Source organism: Macaca mulatta, chromosome 1 (assembly GCF_049350105.2).
Source record: "Macaca mulatta isolate MMU2019108-1 chromosome 1, T2T-MMU8v2.0, whole genome shotgun sequence".
Lineage (NCBI taxonomy): Eukaryota > Metazoa > Chordata > Mammalia > Primates > Cercopithecidae > Macaca > Macaca mulatta.
This window is the reverse complement of record NC_133406.1, coordinates 239100041-239120012: the sequence shown is the minus strand read 5'-3', so window position 1 is coordinate 239120012 and position 19972 is coordinate 239100041. Positions and strand designations below refer to the sequence as shown.

The 19972-nt window shown below is 51.4% G+C and overlaps 1 protein-coding gene and 2 long non-coding RNA genes across 3 annotated transcripts in view; 1 reads left to right on the top strand and 2 right to left on the bottom strand.

Moving 5' to 3' along the window:
* Positions 1 to 19972, bottom strand: part of SSU72 (SSU72 homolog, RNA polymerase II CTD phosphatase) — a 34525-nt gene that overhangs the window by 11940 nt on the left and 2613 nt on the right. The window contains 1 exon segment of the mRNA NM_001261547.1: positions 13370 to 13513. Within this exon segment, the coding sequence (NP_001248476.1) occupies positions 13370 to 13513 (144 nt within the window).
* On the top strand, positions 915 to 19475 carry LOC144337347 (uncharacterized). Its single transcript, XR_013410343.1, has 3 exons — positions 915 to 1124; positions 1175 to 2927; positions 18864 to 19475. It is a non-coding gene; the product is annotated as an uncharacterized LOC144337347 (long non-coding RNA).
* Positions 5269 to 6908, bottom strand: LOC144337345 (uncharacterized). The gene is made up of 2 exons (XR_013410340.1): positions 6448 to 6908; positions 5269 to 6270 (listed from the first exon to the last, which is right to left on the bottom strand). It is a non-coding gene; the product is annotated as an uncharacterized LOC144337345 (long non-coding RNA).

The window sequence follows — 19972 nt, the reverse complement described above, 5'->3', positions numbered from 1 at the left end:
TCCAGCCTGGGCGACAGAGCAAGACTCCATCTCAAAAAAAAAAAAAAAAAAAAAAAATTACTTACTTTTTAAAGTTTTCAAGAAAAAGTTCTTAAATTGTGAATTATTCTCCAACACAAAACCAGACTAAACCTGAAACACTCTAGTTGGAGGAAAGCCGATCTTTGCACTATGGCCCCATGGGGTCTGCAGCTTCACTCTGGACAGAAACCCTGGATCTGTAACTGCAGCCTCACCCTCAGCACTGCTGTCAGCCGAGAAGGGTCTCCGGCTCGGCCTCTCTGTGCCCCCTCAGTAGAAAGAACATAAGGGATTTCTTATCTCTACCCCAGGACATTCCAGTTATTTAGTTATTATTAAAAAATAGTAATACAGTGGTCGTTTTACCAGGAAATTCAGCTTCGGAAGACAACCTTTTAAAAAAAAAAAAGTTGTCGGCCGGACACTGTGGCTCATGAGGTCAGGAGATCAAGACCATCCTGGCTAACATGTTGAAACCCGTCTCTACTAAAAATACAAAAAATTAGCCAGGTGTGGCCGGGCGCGCTGGCTCATGCCTGTAATCCCAGCGCTTTGGGAGGCCGAGGCCAGTGGATCGTGAGATCAGGAGATTGAGACCATCCTGGCTAACATGATGAAACCCTGTCTCTACTAAACATACAAAAAAAAAAAAAAAAAATTAGCCAGCGTGGTGGCCGGCGCCTGTAGTCCCAGCTACTCAGGAGGCTGATGAGGAAGAATGGCGTGAACCTGGGAGGCGGTGCTGGCAGTGAGCCGAGACCACGCCACTGCACTCCAGCCTGGGGACATGGCGAGACTCCGTCTCTGTCGGATGCACTGGAGCAGGCCCCGTCTGAAGGACGCCGGCAGCGTGACATTCTCCTAACAATGCAGCTGAACTGTCTACTGAAAAACGGAGGATAAAGACCCCATCCAGAGGCCAGTGGTCACTACGGGCTGTCGCCGGGAGGGTAAAGACCCCATCCAGAGGCCAGTGGTCACTACGGACTGTCGCCGGGAGGGTAAAGACCCCATCCAGAGGCCAGTGGTCACTACGGACTGTCGCCGGGAGGGTAAAGACCCCATCCAGAGGCCAGTGGTCACTACGGACTGTCGCCGGGAGGGTAAAGACCCCACCCAGAGGTCAGTGGTCACTATGGACTGTCGCCGGGAGGGTAAAGACCCCATCCAGAGGCCAGTGGTCACTACGGACTGTCGCCGGGAGGGTAAAGACCCCACCCAGAGGTCAGTGGTCACTATGGACTGTCCCCGGCAGGGATCCTCCTGGGGACCACCAGGCTATGTCAGTGGTGAGAACTCAGCAGGTCTGGGGGACGTGAGGTGGCCACGGAGACCACGGATCAGCGGCCAGGGGCTCTGAAGAGAAATGAGGAGGAGGTGCAGCCCCAGGGAGAGGAGTGGGTCTGAGATTCACCATCAGCAAAAAGCGAAGCTGAGCACGAGGCAGATCGGGACCACTCAGGGGTCCCCACGAGCCCTCGCCGCCCACCCACACCCATATGACGTGGCTGCTCTTGGGATAAACCACCCAGGACCCCGAGGTGCCAGGACATACCAGGAAACGCCCCAAACACAGCTCGGTACAGCTTTTCTTTACCAACATTTTCTCCTTTCACTCCTTAGGGGCCTTAGTGGGACCAGAGCATCCCGGGGAGTTAGAATGAGCGCAGCCACCCCCAGCTGCCCATCCCACAGGAGAGCCCAGAGAGGCCGGGGCCACACTGCCCTGCTATTAGGCCCAGGCCCCCTCGGAGTCATGGGGGACGTGAAAGGGTACCCACAGGCACTGCCATGCCGGTGTGGCTGGCACCAGGGACCACACACTGTCCCACCACGGCCTGAAGAAAAGCCACGTCGGGTGCAGCATGCTGGCCACAGGCACTGGGCCATCAGAACAAGAGCCACGGCTAGCCCAGCACCATCTTGGGTCAGCTGCTGCCGGCGCCAGCCCCACGCACCCCCAACCACCGCCCTCAGCCTCTCCTTTGCAAACCGTGGCTGGTAGCAGAGGCTTCCTTGACATCAAGTCTCCCGAAGGTGTTCCTTGCTCCGTGGAAGCCTTGGTCCTTCCCCGCAAGGCCACACCATCTTCCCTGCACGTATGACTCCTCCCAGAGCACGCCAAGTGCTGCTGCCCCGACAGACACACCCACCGGGGGGATGGGACACACAGGAACATGCAGAACCCGACAGCCGTGCCCCTGCCACAGACACAGAAGACTCCCCACATCAGAGGGGAGGGCAGAGGTATCAAAGGTCAGGTTAGAGCTGGGTCAATCCGTTTCCATGGCAAAACACAAAGCACCGCCACAGGAGGCTCCCGTCTCTGCGGTCCTGGTGCGTGGCAGGGATGAGACAGCCTTGGCGGTGCTGGTGGAGCTCCCGGGAGCCTCGCTCCAGGGAGGAGAGAGCTGCAGCTCAGCACAGTGACTGCCCAGGGCGCTGACCCAGATGCCAACAGCCTCGGCAGCGGCACCTCGGCCAAGAAAGGAAGAACCAGTGCTGCAGGGCCAGGCAGCGGCTGTGGCATGCCCGTCTGGAGGGAGCATCGTGCATGTGGGTGACAAGAACACCCAAGCGTGCCACACGTGTGGACAGCAGCTCCGAACGCAGGATGGGGTGAGACAGGCAGGTGAACCGACCACGGCTGTGCAGAGCGCTATGCTCTGGGACCCCTGAATGCACTGGGATCCACTCACCACCCTACGTCACAAGCTTGCCAGCTACTGCTTCCACATCAGCGTATCCAGAAATACATTTGGGCTGGGCACAGTGGCTCATACCTGCAATCCCAGCATTCTGGGAGGCCAAGGCAGGCAGACTGCTTGAGCTCAGGAGTCCAAGACCAGCCTGGGCAACATGGTGAAACCTTTCTACTAAAAATGAAAAAATCAGGGCCGGACGCGGTGGCTCACGCCTGCAATCCCAGCACTTTGGGAAGCCAAGGTGGGTGGATCACGAGGTCAGGAGATAGAGACCATCCTGGCTAACACAGTGAAACCCCATCTCTACTAAAAATACAAAAAAAATTAGCCGGGGGCGGTGGCGGGCGCCTGTAGTCCCAGCTACTGGGGAGGCTGAGGCAGGAGAATGGCGTGAACCCAGGAGGCAGAGTTTGTAGTGAGCCAAGATCGCGCCACTGCACTCCAGCCTGGGCAATAGAGCTAGACTCCATCTCAAAAAAAAATAAATAAATCAGGCCAGGCGTAGTGGCTCATGCCTGCAGTCCCAGCTACTCAGGAGGCTGAGGCGGGAGGACTGTTTGAGCCCAGGGACATGAGGCTACAGGGAGCCATGATGGTGCCACTGAACTCCAGCGTCAAAGACAGAGCAAGACCCTGTCTCAAAAAAATAAATTCACTTGAGGACAGGCGTGGTGGCTCACTCCCGTAATCCCAGCACTATGGGAGACCAAGGCAGGTGGATCACTTGAGGCCAGGAATTTGAGACCAGCCTGGCCAACATGGCAAAACCCCATCTCTACGAAAAATATAAAAAGTATGGCCGGGCACGGCGGCTCACGCCTGTAATCTCAGCACTTTGGGAGGCCAAAGCGGACAGATCACAAGGTCAGGAGATGGAGACCATCCTGGCTCACACAGCTAAACTCTGCCTTTACTAAAAATACAAAGAATTAGCCAGGCCTGGTGGCATGTGCCTGTAGTCCCAGCTACTCAGGAGGTTGAGGCAGGAGAATCACTTGAACATGGTGAAACCCGTCTACTAAAACTACAAAAAATTAGCCAGACATGGTGGCAGGTGCCTGTAATCCCAGCTACCGGGGGAGGCTGAGGCAGGAGAATCACCTAAACCCGGGAAGCGGAGCTTGCAGTGAGCTGAGACCACACCATTGCACTCTAGCCTGGGCAAAAACTGTCTCAAGAAAAAAAAAAAAATTCATTTTGATAGAGAATGCTTTTTGGCAAACCACAGAGGCTGCACAAACAGAACTCAGCAACCCCCGGAAAAGGTCTCATGGCCGAGGATCTCCGGAGCTGCTGGGCACCCAACTGTAACCACAGCCTCGACGCAGAGCCACGCAAGGCTAAGGCCAGCTCTGGGGGGTCCACCACGGCCTTGCGTCTGCAGCCACCACGAAACCACTTTGCAAACAGCATCTCACCTGCTGCAGACTAGGTGAAAACTCACAGGCTTGTGGGTCCGGACCCCGGGATAGCTCTTGAAGATGACGGCACAGCACAGCTCTATTCTGTCCAGACCCTCAAGTGACCACCAGCGACTACCTCAGCCAATCAGCTCCATTCTACCTCTGCTGTCTCTGATGAGCAGAGCAGGCCAGTATCTCTGGCCTTACCTGAAATATCTTAAGGCTATAATTTACATTTTAGCATGAATGCTTTTTTTTTTTTTTTGAGAGAGTCTCGCTCTGTCGCCCAGGCTGTAATGCAGTGGCGAGATCTCGGCTCACTGCAAGCTCTGCCTCCTGGGTTCACACCATTCTCCTGCCTCAGCCTCCCAAGTAGCTGCGACTACAGGCACCCGCCACCACGCCCAGCTAATTTTTAATATTTTTTTCTTTAGTAGAGACGGGGTTTCACCATGTTAGCCAGGATCCTCTTGATCTCCTGACCTTGTGATTCACCCGCCTCGGCCTCCCAAAGTGCTGGGATTACAGGCGTGAGCCACTGCGCCCGGCCAGCATGAATGTTTTTTTAAAACCCAAGATCAGAGTTTCTCTGGGAATTGGTGTCTAGCTTAGGAACACATTCATTTGTTTGACAAATACCTTCCCAAAAATGATTTTAAAACACAGCTGCTGCCTATAATCCTAGCTACTCGGGAGGCTGAGGCAGGAGAATCATTTGAACCTGGGAGGTGAAGGTTGCAGTGAGCCGAGATCACGCCACTGCACTCCAACCCGAGCGACAGTGCAAGACTCAAAAAATAAAATAAAGGCCGGGCGCAGTGGCTCACGCCTGTAATCCCAGCACTTTGGTAGGCTGAGGCGAATGGATCACAAGGTCAGGAGATCAAGACCATCCTGGCTAACACAGTGAAACCCCATCTCTACTAAAAATACAAAAAAAAATTAGCTGGGCATGCTGGCAAGCGCCTGTAGTTCCAGCTACTCCGAGGCTGAGGCAGGAGAATGGCATGAATACGGGAGGTGGAGCTTGCAGTGAGCCGAGATCATGCCACTGCACTCCAGCCTAGGTGACAGAGTAAGACTCTGTCTCAAAAAAAAAAAAAAAAAGATCATTTCTGGGCTGGGCATGGTAGCTCACACCTGTAATCCCAGCACTTTGGGAGGCCAAGACAGGCAGATCACATGAGGTCAGGAGTTGGAGGCCAGTCTAGGCAACATATCAAGACTCCATCTCTACAAAAAATACAAAGGAGCCAGGAGTCTCAGCTACTCAGGAAACTGAGGCAGGAGGATCACTTTAGCCCGAGGGGCTTCAGTGAGCCTTGATCACACCATTGCACTCCAACTCCAGCCTGGGCAAGACAGCAAGACTGTCTCTTTTTAAAAGTTTCGGCAGGACACAGTGGCTCAAGTCTGTAATCCCAGCACTTTGGGAGGCCGAGGCAGGCGGATCACGAGGTTAGATCGAGACCATCCTGGCTAACATGGTGAAACCCTGTCTCCACTAAAAATACAAAAAATCAGCCAGGCGAGGTGGCGGGCGCCTGTAGTCCCAGCTACTCCGGAGGCTGAGGCAGGAGAATGGCGTGAAACCAGGAGGCAGAGCTTGCAGAGAGCGGAGATCGCACCACTGCACTCCAGCCTGGGCGACAGAGCGAGAGTCCGTCTCAAAACAGTAAGTAAATAAATAACTAAAGCTTCACATCAGCATTTCCTTTTTGGGAATTATACTATTTATCTGGATTAGCATATACACATGGGGCTGGACACAGTGGCTCACACCTGTAATCTCAAAACTTTGGAAGGCCAAAAAAGGTGGATCACCTGAGGTCAGGAGTTTTGAGACAAGTCTGGCCAACATGGTGAAATCCCATCTCTACTAAAAATACCAAAATTAGGCCGGGCGTGGTGGCTCAAGCCTGTAATCCCAGCACTTTGGGAGGCTGAGATGGGCGGATCATGAGGTCAGGAGATCGAGACCATCCTGGCTAACACAATGAAATCCCATCTCTACTAAAAAAATACAAAAAACTAGCCGGGCAAGGTGGCGGGCGCCTGTAGTCCCAGCTACTTGGGAGGCTGAGGCAGGAGAATGGCGTAAACCCAGGAGGCGGAGCTTGCAGTGAGCTGAGATCCGGCCACTGCACTCCAGCCTGGGCGACAGAGTGAGACTCTGTCTCAACAACAACAACAAAAAAAACAAAATTAGCCAGGCGTGGTGGTATGCCGCACCTGTAATCCCAGCTACTCAGGAGGCTGAGGAAGGAGAATCGCTTGAACAGGGAGGCAAAGATTGCAGTGAGCCGAGATCATGCCACTGCACTCCAGCAGGGGCGACAGAGTGAGACTCTGTCTCAAAAAAGAAATCTACCAAATTTTACTCTGAGACAAGGAAATGTCCACAGGGAAGTGGGCAGATACAGAAGTTAACCTAAAAGACAATGAATTCAGAGGACGGACATGAACAAATGAGTAATTTAAAACACAGGCCAGGTGCAGTGGCAACCCCTGTAATCCCAGAGCTTTGGGAGGCCAAGGAGAGCTCATCACTTGAGGTCAGGACTAGCCTGGCCAACGTGGCGAAACCCTGTCTCTACTAAAAGTACAAAAATTAGCCAGGCGTGGTGGCACATGCCTGTAACCCCAGCTACTTGGGAGGCTGAGGCAGGAAAATCGCTCGAACCCAGGGGGCGGAGCTTGCAGTGAGTCAAGATCGGGCCACTGCACTGCAGCCTGGGCAAGAGCGCGAGACTCCATCTCAATTAAAAAAAAAAAAAAAGCCGCTGGGCATGGCATGGGCCTGTGGTCCCAGCTGCTGGGGACGGTGACGTGGAAGGATCACCTACCTGAGTCTGGGACACCCAGGCTGTAGTGAGCTGCGATAGCACCACTGCGTTCCAGCCTGGGCAACAGAAAGACATCCTGCCTCAAAACCAAATAATAATAACAACAATCCAAACCCCAAACGTAATTAGAAAAAACTCCACAAGAGAAGGACGAACGGTATGCCAGACACAGGCTTGGTCTCTAGCTGCGCAGCCAGACAAGACCCAGGAAATTGTTCGATGCATTTGCGTTTCACAGGAAAAGAGTCACGTTAACATTTAGAGCTACACATTTACTTGCTTTTGAAGACAAGCGGTTTTGCAGTTCGTAACACAAAAAGCTAGTAAACCTTCACTAACTGAAATACACACAAGACGAACTTTCTGTAGGACCCTGCGAGACTCCCACATACTTTCTCATGCGGCTGAATGGGCTGCCCTGAAGCGAAAGGGAGCCTCTCCCTCCTCCTCTACCTTCTGGGCCAGCGGCTGTTGCCTGGACCCCCTCACTGAGCTGAGTGACACTTCATTAGGTCAAACTGGCCATTCATTAACTTAGAAACAGAAGTCACTTCTCTTCCCCCCAAAGGCACTCCAAGCAAGCTTGGGATGGCTTAACCAGACTCCTTTCAATCAAAAATGAAAGAATCCCGCAAGAAAGTTCATCTACGTAAAGTGGCGTCAGTGTAAAATGAAAAAAAAAAAATAGAGAAGACTCTGCACGTGACCCTGGGAGCGAAGCTCAGGCCCCTCAGGACCCCAGGCGTGAAGCTGCTCTACTCCACGTGCCACTGAGGCCGAGCGAGGAAGAGTCACGGCAAAGAAATCTGGGACTGAGAAAGTTCCACGCACACCCCGTGAAAGAACAAAAGGCTGTACATAAACCGGACGGTGTGGAATGGGCGGATCTGTAACACAGGAGGCAGCTATAGGCACTGGGTGGGGAATGGGCAGCAGCATCTGAAGGCCCTGGAAGACCAAACTGCCTCAAAACCAATTGTGGTGACGGCTGCAACTCCATGAATGTTCTGAAACCCAGAGAACTGGACACGCAACTCGGGGAAGTGCATGATTTGTACATTTTATCTCAAAACGATTCTGGATAAAATGGTCAGTCCGTCCAACAAGAGAACCTGCACAGGAGAGTTTCCATTTGTCTACGAAGGTCAGGGGAGCTCAGACCCCCCCGTCCATGTATAGATACCACCACTACTACTACTATTACTACTACTTGAGACACAGTCTCACTCTGTGGCCCTGGCTGGAGTCCTGGGGCAATCTCAGCTCACTGCAGCCTCTGCCTCCTGGGTTCCAGTGACCCTCCTGCCTCAGCCACCCGAGTAGCTGGGATTACAAGTGTATGCCACCACACCCAGCTACTTTTTGTACTTTTTTTGGAGATAGAGTTTCATTCTTGTTGCCCAGGCTGGAGTGCAATGGCGCAACTTCAGCTCACCGCAACCTCCACCCCCGGGTCAAGCAATCCTCCTGTCTCAGCCTCATGAAGTAGCTAGGACCACAGGCATGCACCACCATGCCTGGCTAATTTTTTATTTTTAGTAGAGACGGGGGGTTTCTCCGTGTTTGTCAGGCGGCTCTCAAACTCTCGACCTTGGGTGATCCACCCGCCTCGGCCTCCCCAAGTGCTGGGATTACAGGCGTGAGCCACCACACCTGGCTTTTTGTACTTTTAGTAGAGACAGGGTTTACCCTGTTGGCCAGGTTAGTCTCAAACTCCTGAACTCCGGTGATCCACCTGCCTTGGTCTCCCAGCATTGGGATTACAGGTGTAAGCCACTGCATCCAGTCCCATGTATATATACTATTAATTCTCAAAAGGAAATGTCGATACAGGCCAGGTGTGGTGGCTCACGCCTGTAATCCCAGCACTTTGGGAGGCCGAGGCGGGCAGATCACGAGGTCAGGAGATTGACACCATCCTGGCTAACACGGTGAAACCCTGTCTCTACTAAAAATACAAAAAACTAGCCGGGCGTGGTGGCGGCGCCTGTAGTCCCAGCTACTCAGGAGGCTGAGGCAGAGCTTGCAGTGAGCGGAGATTGCACCACTGCACTCCAGCCTGGCCGACAGAGCAAGACTGTCTCAAAAAAAAGAAAAAAAGAAAATATCGATACGAAACTTTTTAAAAAGAGACGGTCTTATTCTCTTCCTCAGGCTGGATGGAGTGCAGCGGCGCAATCACAGCTCAATGAAGCCTGCTGGGCTCAAGTGGTCTGCTGCCTCGGCTTTCTGAGTGGCTGTGAGACCAGAGGAGTGTCTACCACACCCACTTCAATTCTGTGTTTTTGGTAGAGATGGAGGCTTGCTATGTTGCCCAGGCTGGCCTCTGGCTCCTGGGCTCAAGTGAGCCTCCTGCCTGGGTCTCCCTAGGCTGGGATTGCAGGCGTGGCCCCGCGCAGGGCCTCATTTAACTTTAGAGGGTTCGCACTCCGGTGCTGCAAACCTAGACTCACGCCCTCGACAATCCCCAAGGATTTCAGAGGCAGCAAGTCCCTCAACCCCTCAGGCTCACTTCTGGCTTGTGGGGAAAAAAACAATCAGCTATCTATAGCCAAATACAGACAGTCTCTAACTTACTCCGGTTCATTGTAGGATTTTTTGACTTTAGCATGGGTTTACCAGCAGGTAACCTCACAGAAAGTCAAGGAGATTTTCATTAAGAAATGAAAGCTGAGAACAGTGGCTCACGCCTATAATCCAAGTACTCTGGAAGGCTAAGGTGTGAGGATCACTTGAGGCCAGGAGTTCGAGACAAACCTGGGTAACACAGCAAGACCCATATCTAAAAAAATAAATAAAATAAATTAAGTATTACAATACTAATAGGACAACTGGCCAAAATTTATTGAGGACTTTAAAACACTCTGTCTCAGGCTGTGTGTGTGCATCTCCTAATTTAATTATCAGAAATTCTGTGAGGTTGGTACGCATAGGGAAACCCAGGCCCTGGCCACGAGGCAAGTAGGCAGATGGCAGAGGTGGTAGGGTCCCCTTCGACCCCGGCCTTGCCTCTGAACAAGCAGCATTTTCCTCCCAAGTCACATCATCCTTTTTTTTTTTTTTTTGGAGACAGAGTGTCACTCTGTTGCCCAGGCTGGAGCGCAATGGCGCAATCACAGCTCACTGCAACCTCCGCCTCCCAGGTTCAAGCAATTCTGCCTCAGTCTCCAGAGGAGCTGGGACTACAGGCGTCGCCACCACGCCTGGCTAATTTTTGTATTTTTAGTAGAAACGGGGTTTCACTATGCTGGCCAGGCTGGTCTCAAACTTCTGACCTCAAGATCTGCTTCCACTGCAGTGTGAAACCCCCTCTTGCTTCCACTGCAGTCTACAGCCATGACTTCTGCCAACACGCTGGCTGCTGGGGGGCAGATTTGCTTTGGGGCTCTCACTTGCAACAGTTACTTCCCGCAGGCCCTCTGCCCCCATCACTAACCAGGAAACGCTATCGGGGTCCTCCCGACCTGCGTATCTCAACACCCCTGAGGCCCCACCCGGCATCGTGCTGATGTCCACAGGGAACAGCCTGGGGACTTCACTCCTTTCCAGGCCGAGGGCAGCATGTGGAAGAGCTTTAGCTAAGTGGCAGGCTCACCATTCTGCACCTTTTACCCCCTGAGCGAAGTAAGCAAGGCGACGAAGGCACGCTCCTCCCAGCACCTCCTCAGGGGCCACCACAGGCGACGGTTTCCCACAAGAGGTCCCCAAGGCAGAGCCTGTGGCTGACAATGTCCCAGCACCACCCCCGTGGCCACAGCACCCCCACTGCCACTCCTCCCCCACTGCACACCTAGAGCGCGCGCACGCACGCGGGGCTCTTCTGGGCGGATGCTTCCTGGGAGACCGCCAACCCCTACAGTCCCTCTGTAAAGGAGGAGCTTCCAAATTCTGGGACACTGGGCTCAGCTCCTTCTTCTAGAATGACCAGAGACAGGCTCATTCTCTCCCTATAGCAAGTCCTTCCGGATGAGTCTACTGAAGCTGGACTCAGTCCTTGCAGAACGTGGCAAGTACTTCCCAGGTCCAGAACCCAGGAGGTCACAGTGGGCTGACATGAAGGGCTGAGCTTACACCAATCAAGGGAGTGTGAGGACGTGCATCACTATCTGCTTTTCTTTCTCTTACTGAATACAAGAATTTTAAAATGAACAGTGCTAACTGAAGAGTAATTTTCAAAAACAGGATCTCAGGGTAAGCTTCATGGCACATCAGAGTTTAATGTGAATCATGATATGAGACAAAAGCCTCCGCCAGGGCGACGGGAAGACCCAGCCCTAAACCAGACTCTTGCAAAGGGCTCTGTGGTCACCCATCGCCGTAAGGCTCAGGAGTGGAGACAGCATGGACCGGGAGCTCGCACAAAGGGCATGTCAGGAGAGCCTCCTTTCCGAGGCACAGCCTGACCTGCTCCGTCCTCCTCAGCCCACGACGGGAGCAGAGCCACATTGGAGCTGTGCTCCACACGGGGTGGACGAGGACACGGCCTACTGACAGTTCCTCAGAAATCCTCAGGGAGGTTTCTCCACACGCAGGGCACCAGGGCTTCTGCAGAGACAGGGGCAGCAGGAGGTGCTGCTGACGGTCCCCCGGGACTTACATCGACTCACAGTGAGCCCACGTCTGCCACCAGGATGGCTCCCAGCACCACTCTCTCCACTGCGGCACGTCCAGATGGCTCAGCAGGCAGGCCGGGCTTGGGAGCTGACAGCAGATGCCCTGGACTCTGCCCAGCGTCCTCACCCACCACCTTTTAACTGTAACTGACAGAGGACAGCAGGGAGGGCAGAAGGTGCAGTGACGGCTAGGATCCAGTTCTAAGTTTTGCTAGAAAGACCTTCAGGGGCCCTTCCTGGCTACGTAATTAATCTACCTGTGTATAAGAATTTTTTTTTAGCTTATTAAAAATTGCAAGAGGCCAGGCATGGTGGCTCACGCCTGTAATTCCAACACTTTGAGGCCGAGGCGGGTGGATCACGAGGTCAAGAGTTCAAGACCAGTCTGGTCAAATTGGTGAAACCTTATCTCTACTAAAAATACAAAAATTAGCCAGGCATGATAGCGGGTGCCTGTAATCCCAACTACAACGGGAGGCTGAGGCAGAGAATCGCTTGAACTTGGGAGGGGGACGCTGCAGTGAGCCGAGATTAAGCCGCTGCACTTCAGCTTGGGCAACAGGGTAAGACTCCATTTAAAAACAGAAAAAAAAACAAGGTAACAAGAGTACGGCCAAGCACGGTGGCTCACGCCTGTAATCTCAGCACTTTGGGAGGCTGAGAAGGGTGGATCACCTGAAGTCAGGAGTTCAAGACCAGCCTGGCCAACATGGTGAAACCCCGTCTCTATTAAAAATACAAAAACTAGCCAGGTGTGGTGGCACGCACCTGTAATCCCAGCTACCTGAGAGGCTGAGGCAGGAAAATTGCTGGAACCTGGGAGGCGAATGCTGCAGTGAGTCTGCAGTGAGCCAAGATCTCGCCACTGCACTCCAGCTGAGGTGAGAGTGAGACCCTGTTGGGAACGGGTGGGGATGGCAAGAGTGCCAATATGAAGACAATGTTGGGCGAGGGCAGGAATGGCAACAGTGCCAACATGAAGACAAAAGGTTGTGCATTTGACGCCTCATTCTCTTTCCATTTGGAATACGTATGGCCTCCGTTGTGAGAACTACAAATCACTCACTATAACAAAAGAAGATCCAGAAACTTTTCATTAGCATGGGGGTGACCATGAAATGCCTGGTCAAAAACCTGGGCACTGATTGTCATAACCATTATGCAACTGGTGTTGCATCCATCAGAATCTATTTGAATACTCTTCTCTCTACAGGAGTCTTAGTGGCAGACCAGTCTGCTCTGCGTCCTCCCGAAATGAAGGAACGTTCTCTCCCATTATTTCTTCTAACAGCTTGGGTAGCAAGCTCGGCCCTCTTCTTTATCTGGCCCTCTAAGGACCTCACCAGATGTGTGAAGCAGCCCGGTGTGTATCAGACATGCACGCATGCACACACACACACACACACACGCACGCACACCTACCTGGCAAAGGAAATAACGGGGCAGCCCTGAAGTGTGAAAAGCAATGGGATTTTGTGGGTTCCACCTCCTCACCTAAGCATCCCTGGTTCATGCTATGTCACAACCCACTGCTGGACCACGTCAATGTGAACCCCACAACATGTCTGTGCGCCTCACCACGCCTAATGCCATGGGTGGCACTGGAACTAACCCGTGGACGATCCGATGTGCACCAGGAATAGAAACCAAGTTCTCGCAAAGACAGGAGGAGCCAGTGTGTGCACTGCACAGGGTGACACGCCTCCTGTGCCCGAGCCACACGTAACACCTTCCAGGAAGGACCACACAGGGGGTTTTTAAAGGGCAACCCGCTGGGATACAGTTCTTTGTCTTTCCTAAGAAGATCATTGTACATCTGGTCATATGTGGTTTTGAAATCATAAACATTGGGCTTGTCGGGAGCTGGTCCTGGAAGCTTCACGTGAGTCCCTGTTCCAAAGGATCGGACGCTGAATCCCCGTTTGCTGAAAGACAAAAGGAGAGAAAGAGTCACAGTCACACTAAGACACAAAACTCCAAAAGCAAGGGATAGGAAATGGGAAAGAAAGAAAATAAGTAATTTCATTGGCTCATAGTAGAGAACATATCTTAAAATTTTTAATCTAGGCTGGGCGTGGTGGCTCGTGCCTGTAATCCCAGCACTTTAGGAGGCTGAGGCGGGCGGATCACGAGGTCAGGAGATAAAGACCAGCCGGGCCAACACGGTGAAACGCTGTCTCTACTAAAAATATAAAAATCAGCTAGGTGTGGTGGTGACTGCCTACAACCTCAGCTACTTGGGAGGCTGAGGCAGGAAAATCAATTGAACCCAGGAGGCGGAGGCTGCAGTGAGCTGAGATCACGCCATTGCATCCAGCCTGGGTGACGGAGCAAGTCTCCATCTCAAAAAAACAAAACGAAACAAAACAAAAAACTGAATCAAATTAAATATTTAAAATATTTTGGGCCAGGCATGTATCCTAGTACTTTGGGAGGCCGAGGTGGGACAATCGCTTGAGCCCGGGAGTTTTAGACCAGCCTGGGCAACACAGCAAGACCTTGTCTTACAAATAATTTAAAAATCACCCAGGCATGGTAGCATGTGCCTGTGGTACCAACTACTCAGGAGGCTGAGGTGGGAGGACTGCCTGAGCCCGAGCAGGCTATAGTAAGCCGAGATCATGTCACTGCACTCCAGTCTGGACGACAGAGCAAGACCTTGTCTCAAATAAGTAAACAAAAATTCTGTAGCAAGTTGCACAAAAGCAACCAAACCAGAACTGACCATTACAAAGCCACATCTGAACATCAGAGCTTGTTTAAGGCTTTACTTTAAACTGAAAGGACTAACTGATGTGGACTTGGGGAAGATTTCATCAGAACATGTTGGCCATCGACCAACGTCCTGGCTTTGGAGGATCCAAGTTCACAGGATTCCTAAGGGACTTGTAAAGGTCCAACTGCCCGCTCCACCACAGGAAACTGTCTCTCCCAGTTTCCCGACACCCCCACGATGCTGCCACCATGGGAACCGACACCCAACACCCAAAGGAGTCACACAGGCTCAGGGGTGCTGCAGGCAGAGAACAGACGCTGCAATGGGTCCAACGGCGCTCGCACCTCGGGCTTCCTAGTCACAGGTGAGGAAACTGACCAAATACTTTTCCTAATCAACTGGAGAAAAGAGCTGAACAGGAAACGTGTCAACTGCCAGCAATGAGCTCCAGTTCACACCAGGAGAAAGATCGTCTCCAAACGCTGATGGAGTGCGGGTAAGATCAGAAAATTCTTCCGTCATCTCTGACAACCATACTTAAGTTTGTCACAACAAGTTGCATGAAAAAAGTTAGCTTGGCGCCGGGCGCGGTGGTTCACACCTGTAATCCAGGCACTGTGGGCGGATGAGACAAGTGGATCACCCGAGGTCGGGAGTTTCAGACTAGCCTGGCCAAGAGGCAAAACCCCAACTCCATTTCTACTAAAAAAAAAAAAAAAAAATTTAGCTGGGCGTGGTGGTGCACGCCTGTAACTCCAGCTACTCAGAAGACTGAAGCAGGAGAATCGCTTGAACCCAGCAGGCAGAGGTTGCAGGAACTGAAGATCATGTCACTGCACTCCAGCCTGGGCAAGAGAGCAAGACTCTGTCTCAAAAAAACAACAAAAAAAGTTAGTTTGGTACAGAACACGTGTTCTTTTAAAGTCACAACTGATACTTATAATTATCTAAAAAATACAGACTTCTCATCCTAGCTTTATTTATAAATCAAAAAAGGTCTGCATCTGAAGGAATCCGCCTGGCGCAGGGCGCACACACACTTCCATTAACACTAAACTCCTCTCACAGGCCTGTCATCCTTGTTCAGAAAGGTGCCACTGTTTCGCTCCTGAGCAAGAATGACATACAAACGCATGAGGAGTTTTTTTTTTTTATTTTTAAAAAAAGAAAAGTAAGGCCGGGCATGGTGACTCACGCCTATAATCCCAGCACTTTGGGAGGCGAAGGAGGGGGGATCATGAGGTCAGGAGATCAAGACCATCCTGGCTAACATGGTGAAACTCTGTCTCTACTAAAAATACAAAAAATTAGTTGGGCGTGGTGGCAGGCGCCTGTATAGTCCCAGCTACTTGGGAGGCTGAGGGAGGAGAATCGCTTGAAACCGGGAGACGGAGGTTGCAGTGAGCTGAGATCGCGCCACTGTACTCCAGCCTGGGCAACAAGAGCGAGACCCTGTCTCAAAAAAAAAAAAAAATTTTTACTGACTGTTGAATGAGTAACAGTGTCACAAGGGAGGAAAACCTCAGGCAGAGGGGCTGCTGGAGTGTAACCAGCCTCTGTGTGGATAATGGGGCAACACCCAGCAAGTGAAAATCACCTGTGCCTTTCTCAGACACTGGACTCTAGAAACCCACCCTATGAACACACATGTGCCTCGCAACGTGGCTGCCTCCAGGATGTCCGCTGCTGGCCTTCCACAGCCACAGACGAACAGATAAGCTGAACATCCATCCATGGGGTACGACAGGCCGTGTGGCTCCACACACACCTCCAAGGATGAGTAGAGGAAGCGACAGAGCCCGAGAGCACCCTGCTGCACTACCACACACGTCACCTACGCACACATCGAGAAGCCGTGCTTGTCTAGTGTATGTGAAACACCTGAGTCCCCCGACGCTGAGGACAGTTGCGTTAGTCCTTACATCCCTAGATGTCCCGAGCCACACAACCCGGCTCCCCAAACATCTACCACACACGGCCAGAAACGTGGAACAATGGCAGCAGCGATCCGTGGCTACAAACCCGTGTCCACGGCACCCGGACTGTGAAATAAACGTGAAAATGCTAAAATTAAAATTCCCGACATTCAGTCATAACCACAGATCCTGATGGAAATGCGAGGCTAAAGCAATAAAGTCAACTGTTGGCTGTGACTGAGAGGGTGACGGAGGCCCAGACACAGGGCACACCACAGGCAGCACACGTGAGAAGGAACAAGCCTAAAATGACTTCCTTACCAATTCAGACAACGTACAATGAAATACTTTCCGTCAAAGCACAAACAAGGGCCGGACGTGGTGGTTCACTTGAGGTCAGGAGTTCGACACCAGCCAATACAAAAAATTAGCCGGGCGTGGTGGCGGGCTCCTGTAGTCCCAGCTACTCAGAGGCTGAGGCAGGAGAATGGCATGAACCCGGGAGGCGGAGCTTGCGGTGAGCTGAGATTGTTCCACTGCACTCCAGCCTGGATAACAGAGCGAGACTCTGTCTCAAAAAAAAAAAAAAAAAAAAAAAAAACATGAACAAGCCCGTGATGAGCGTGACCACAGCAGCCAAAGAAGACAGCCTGTCCCACAACACTGACAGGAGCTCACCACCTGCTGGGCGTCCCTTTCAGCAAAGCCTATTTCAAAACAAAATGCAGTTTGTTTCTCCCCCAACAAAATGTTCACAAATGGCAAAAAGGCTATTTAGCAACAGAAGAACTGTTCTCCTAAACGAATGCAACTGGCAGGGCAGCCAGCTTGCGCCTCAACAGTGTTTCTTACATCAAAGCAAGGACAGTTTGGAAAACACTCCTGACACCAGCAAGCTTCGCCTGAAGGGCCAATGCCTTTGTAAACTAATCTTCCAGACAAGGATTTATCTGGTATGCCAAATAACTGTCTTTACAAGTACCAAAAACCTATCACAGGGCCTGTAATCCCAGTACTTTGTTGAGACCAAGCAGGTGGATCACTTCAGGTCAGGAGTTTGAGATCAGCCCGGCCAACATGACAAAACCCCGTTTCTACTTTAAAAAAAAAAAGGCCCGGCGTGGTGGTGCACGCCTATAATCCCAGTTACTCCGGAGGCTGAGGCTGGAGAATCGCTTGAACCTGGGAGGCAGAGGTCACAGTGGGCCCCGTGATGGTTCCACTGCACTCCAGCCTGGGTGACAAAGTGAGACTCTGTCTCAAAAAAAAAACCCCAAAAAACTATCATAAAGAAGCTGTCAGATGGGCCGCCGTGGCTCACGCCTGTAATCCCAACACTTTGGGAGGCGGAGGAGGACGGATCACCTGAGGTCAGGCGTTTGAGACCAGCCTGACCAACAGGGAGAAACCCTGTCTACTAAAAATACAAAATTAGCTGGGCGTGGTGGTGCATGCCTGTAATCCCTGCTACTTGGGAGGCCAGGAGTTCAATATATCAGCCTGGGCAACACAGTAAGACCCTGTCTGTAAAAATAAATAAATAAGACCAGGCACGGTAGCTCATGCCTGTAATCCCAGCACTTTGGGAAGCCAAGGTGGGCAGATCACCTGAGGTCAGGAGGTCGAGACCAGCCTGGCCAACATGGTGAAACCCCGTCTCTACTAAAAATACAAAAAAATTAGCTGGGTGTGGTAGCACATGTCTGTAGTCCCAGCTATGCAGAAGGTTGAGGCTGGAGAATTGCTTGAACTCGGGAGGCAGAGGCTAGTGAGCTGAGATCACGCCACTGCATTGGGAGACAGAGTGAGACTCCGTCTCAAAAAACAAACAAACAAAAAAACCAGAAAAACAAGAACAAAAAAACCACGAAAATAAACAAACAAAAAAACTAACTGGTTCCAAGGGGACACTTTAATCCTTGGAGTACAAAACGCAGGAGGCCCTGTGGAAACGTGAGGCAGAGTTTTCCCGCACTGCCTGAAAACATAAGGACTCCCAGGACTCGTATTTGAAACAATTTAGTCTCAAACATCAAAGATGATCACCCCAGAGAACACTGATGTCAACACTTCTTATCACTTGGATTTATCAGGAAAATAGAGTTCACGCTGATTTTTAATAGGATGAAATTGTTTCTGTTTCTGTTTTTAGAGACAGGGACTTGGTCTGTCGTCCACGCAGGAGTTCAGTGGCGCAGTCATAGCTCACTGCAGCCTCAACCTCTTGGGCTCAAGTGATCTTGGTCTCCCAAGTAGCCAGAACTATTAGCATGTGCAACCACATGTGGCTAATTTTTTAAATGTTTTGTAATGATGGGGGGTCTCACGGTGTTGCCCGGGGCTCAAACTCCTGGGCTCAAGCAAACCTCCTCCCTCAGACTCCCAAAGTGCTGGGACCATAGGCAGAAGAGCCACCTTGCCAGGCCCCCAAATTTTTTTTTTTTTTGAGACGGAGTCTCGCTCTGTCCCCTGGGCTGGAGTGCAGTGGCCGGATCTCAGCTCACTGCAAGCTCTGCGCCCGGGTTTACGCCATTCTCCTGCCTCAGCCTCCGAAGTAGCTGGGACTACAGGCGCCCGCCACCTCGCCCGGCTAGCTTTTTGTATTTTTTTTTAGTAGAGACAGGGTTTCACCGTGTTAGCCAGGATGGTCTCGATCTCCTGACCTCGTGATCCGCCCGTCTCGGCCTCCCAAAGTGCTGGGATTACAGGCTTGAGCCACTGTGCCCGGCCGCCAGGCCCAAAATTTTTAAAAGCGGCGAGGTTCACTGATCAACTAGCTACTGTGCATGTTCAGTTAACTACAATTCCTTTTGACAATTTTATTTCAGCTTTCCTGTGCAGTTTTATGTAGTCCTACCCAACCGCATATACAATTTTCCTGCTTTTTTCACTTATCATAAGCATTTTTGAAGCTTTTCACAAACATCATTTTTTAATACCTAAAAGACTCTCTAAATCTGACTTTCACAAGCTTTCCTAGCTTGTAACAGAAAAACACTATCACACAGATTTCCTAAATAAGTATTAAAACCTTCTAAATAAACCCAAACGAACAGGCATAGGCAAAGGACATAAATAGGTAATTTCCAAAAGCAAAAATGCTCTGGGTGCGGTGCCTCACACCTGTAATCCAAATACTTTCGGGGGCTGAGGCAGGAGGATCGTTTTAGCCCAGATATTCAAGGTTGAAGTGGTGAGCTATGATCACAACACTGCACTCCAGCCTTACCCTGGCTCGAAAACAAACAAAAAAAAGTGAAAATGACAACAGACATGAATTCCAACTTCAATAAGGCCAAGCTAGAAAACGGAGACACAGAACAACACACCCTGGCCACCAGAGGCCATTGAGCAGGAGAAGTGGAGTGAAATTTCCTAAGAGTCTGGAGGATTTCCTGCCCCCTTCACCCGAGACCCCAGTCGTGATGTGCAAGGAAGAGCCACCTGCAAGATGGACACAAGCCACAAGCTGTGCTGTGAACCTGGGCACTCAGCACCGACGCCACCAGCCTGTGGGTCTCTGTGGTGAACGCCCCCCCGAAATCGGACTGCCAAATTCTCCCATTTGACCGGGGTATTATAGAAAATTATTTGTATCAATAAGGAAAATAAAGCACCTCGTGACAAAAAAAGGAAACTAATGATGTTAATATCAACTATGGAGCAGACAACAGAATCAGAGCTTATCTCCCTGATGCATGCGTGAACACATGGGAGACAGATGGACACCAAAATGGTACTTCTGAGGAACC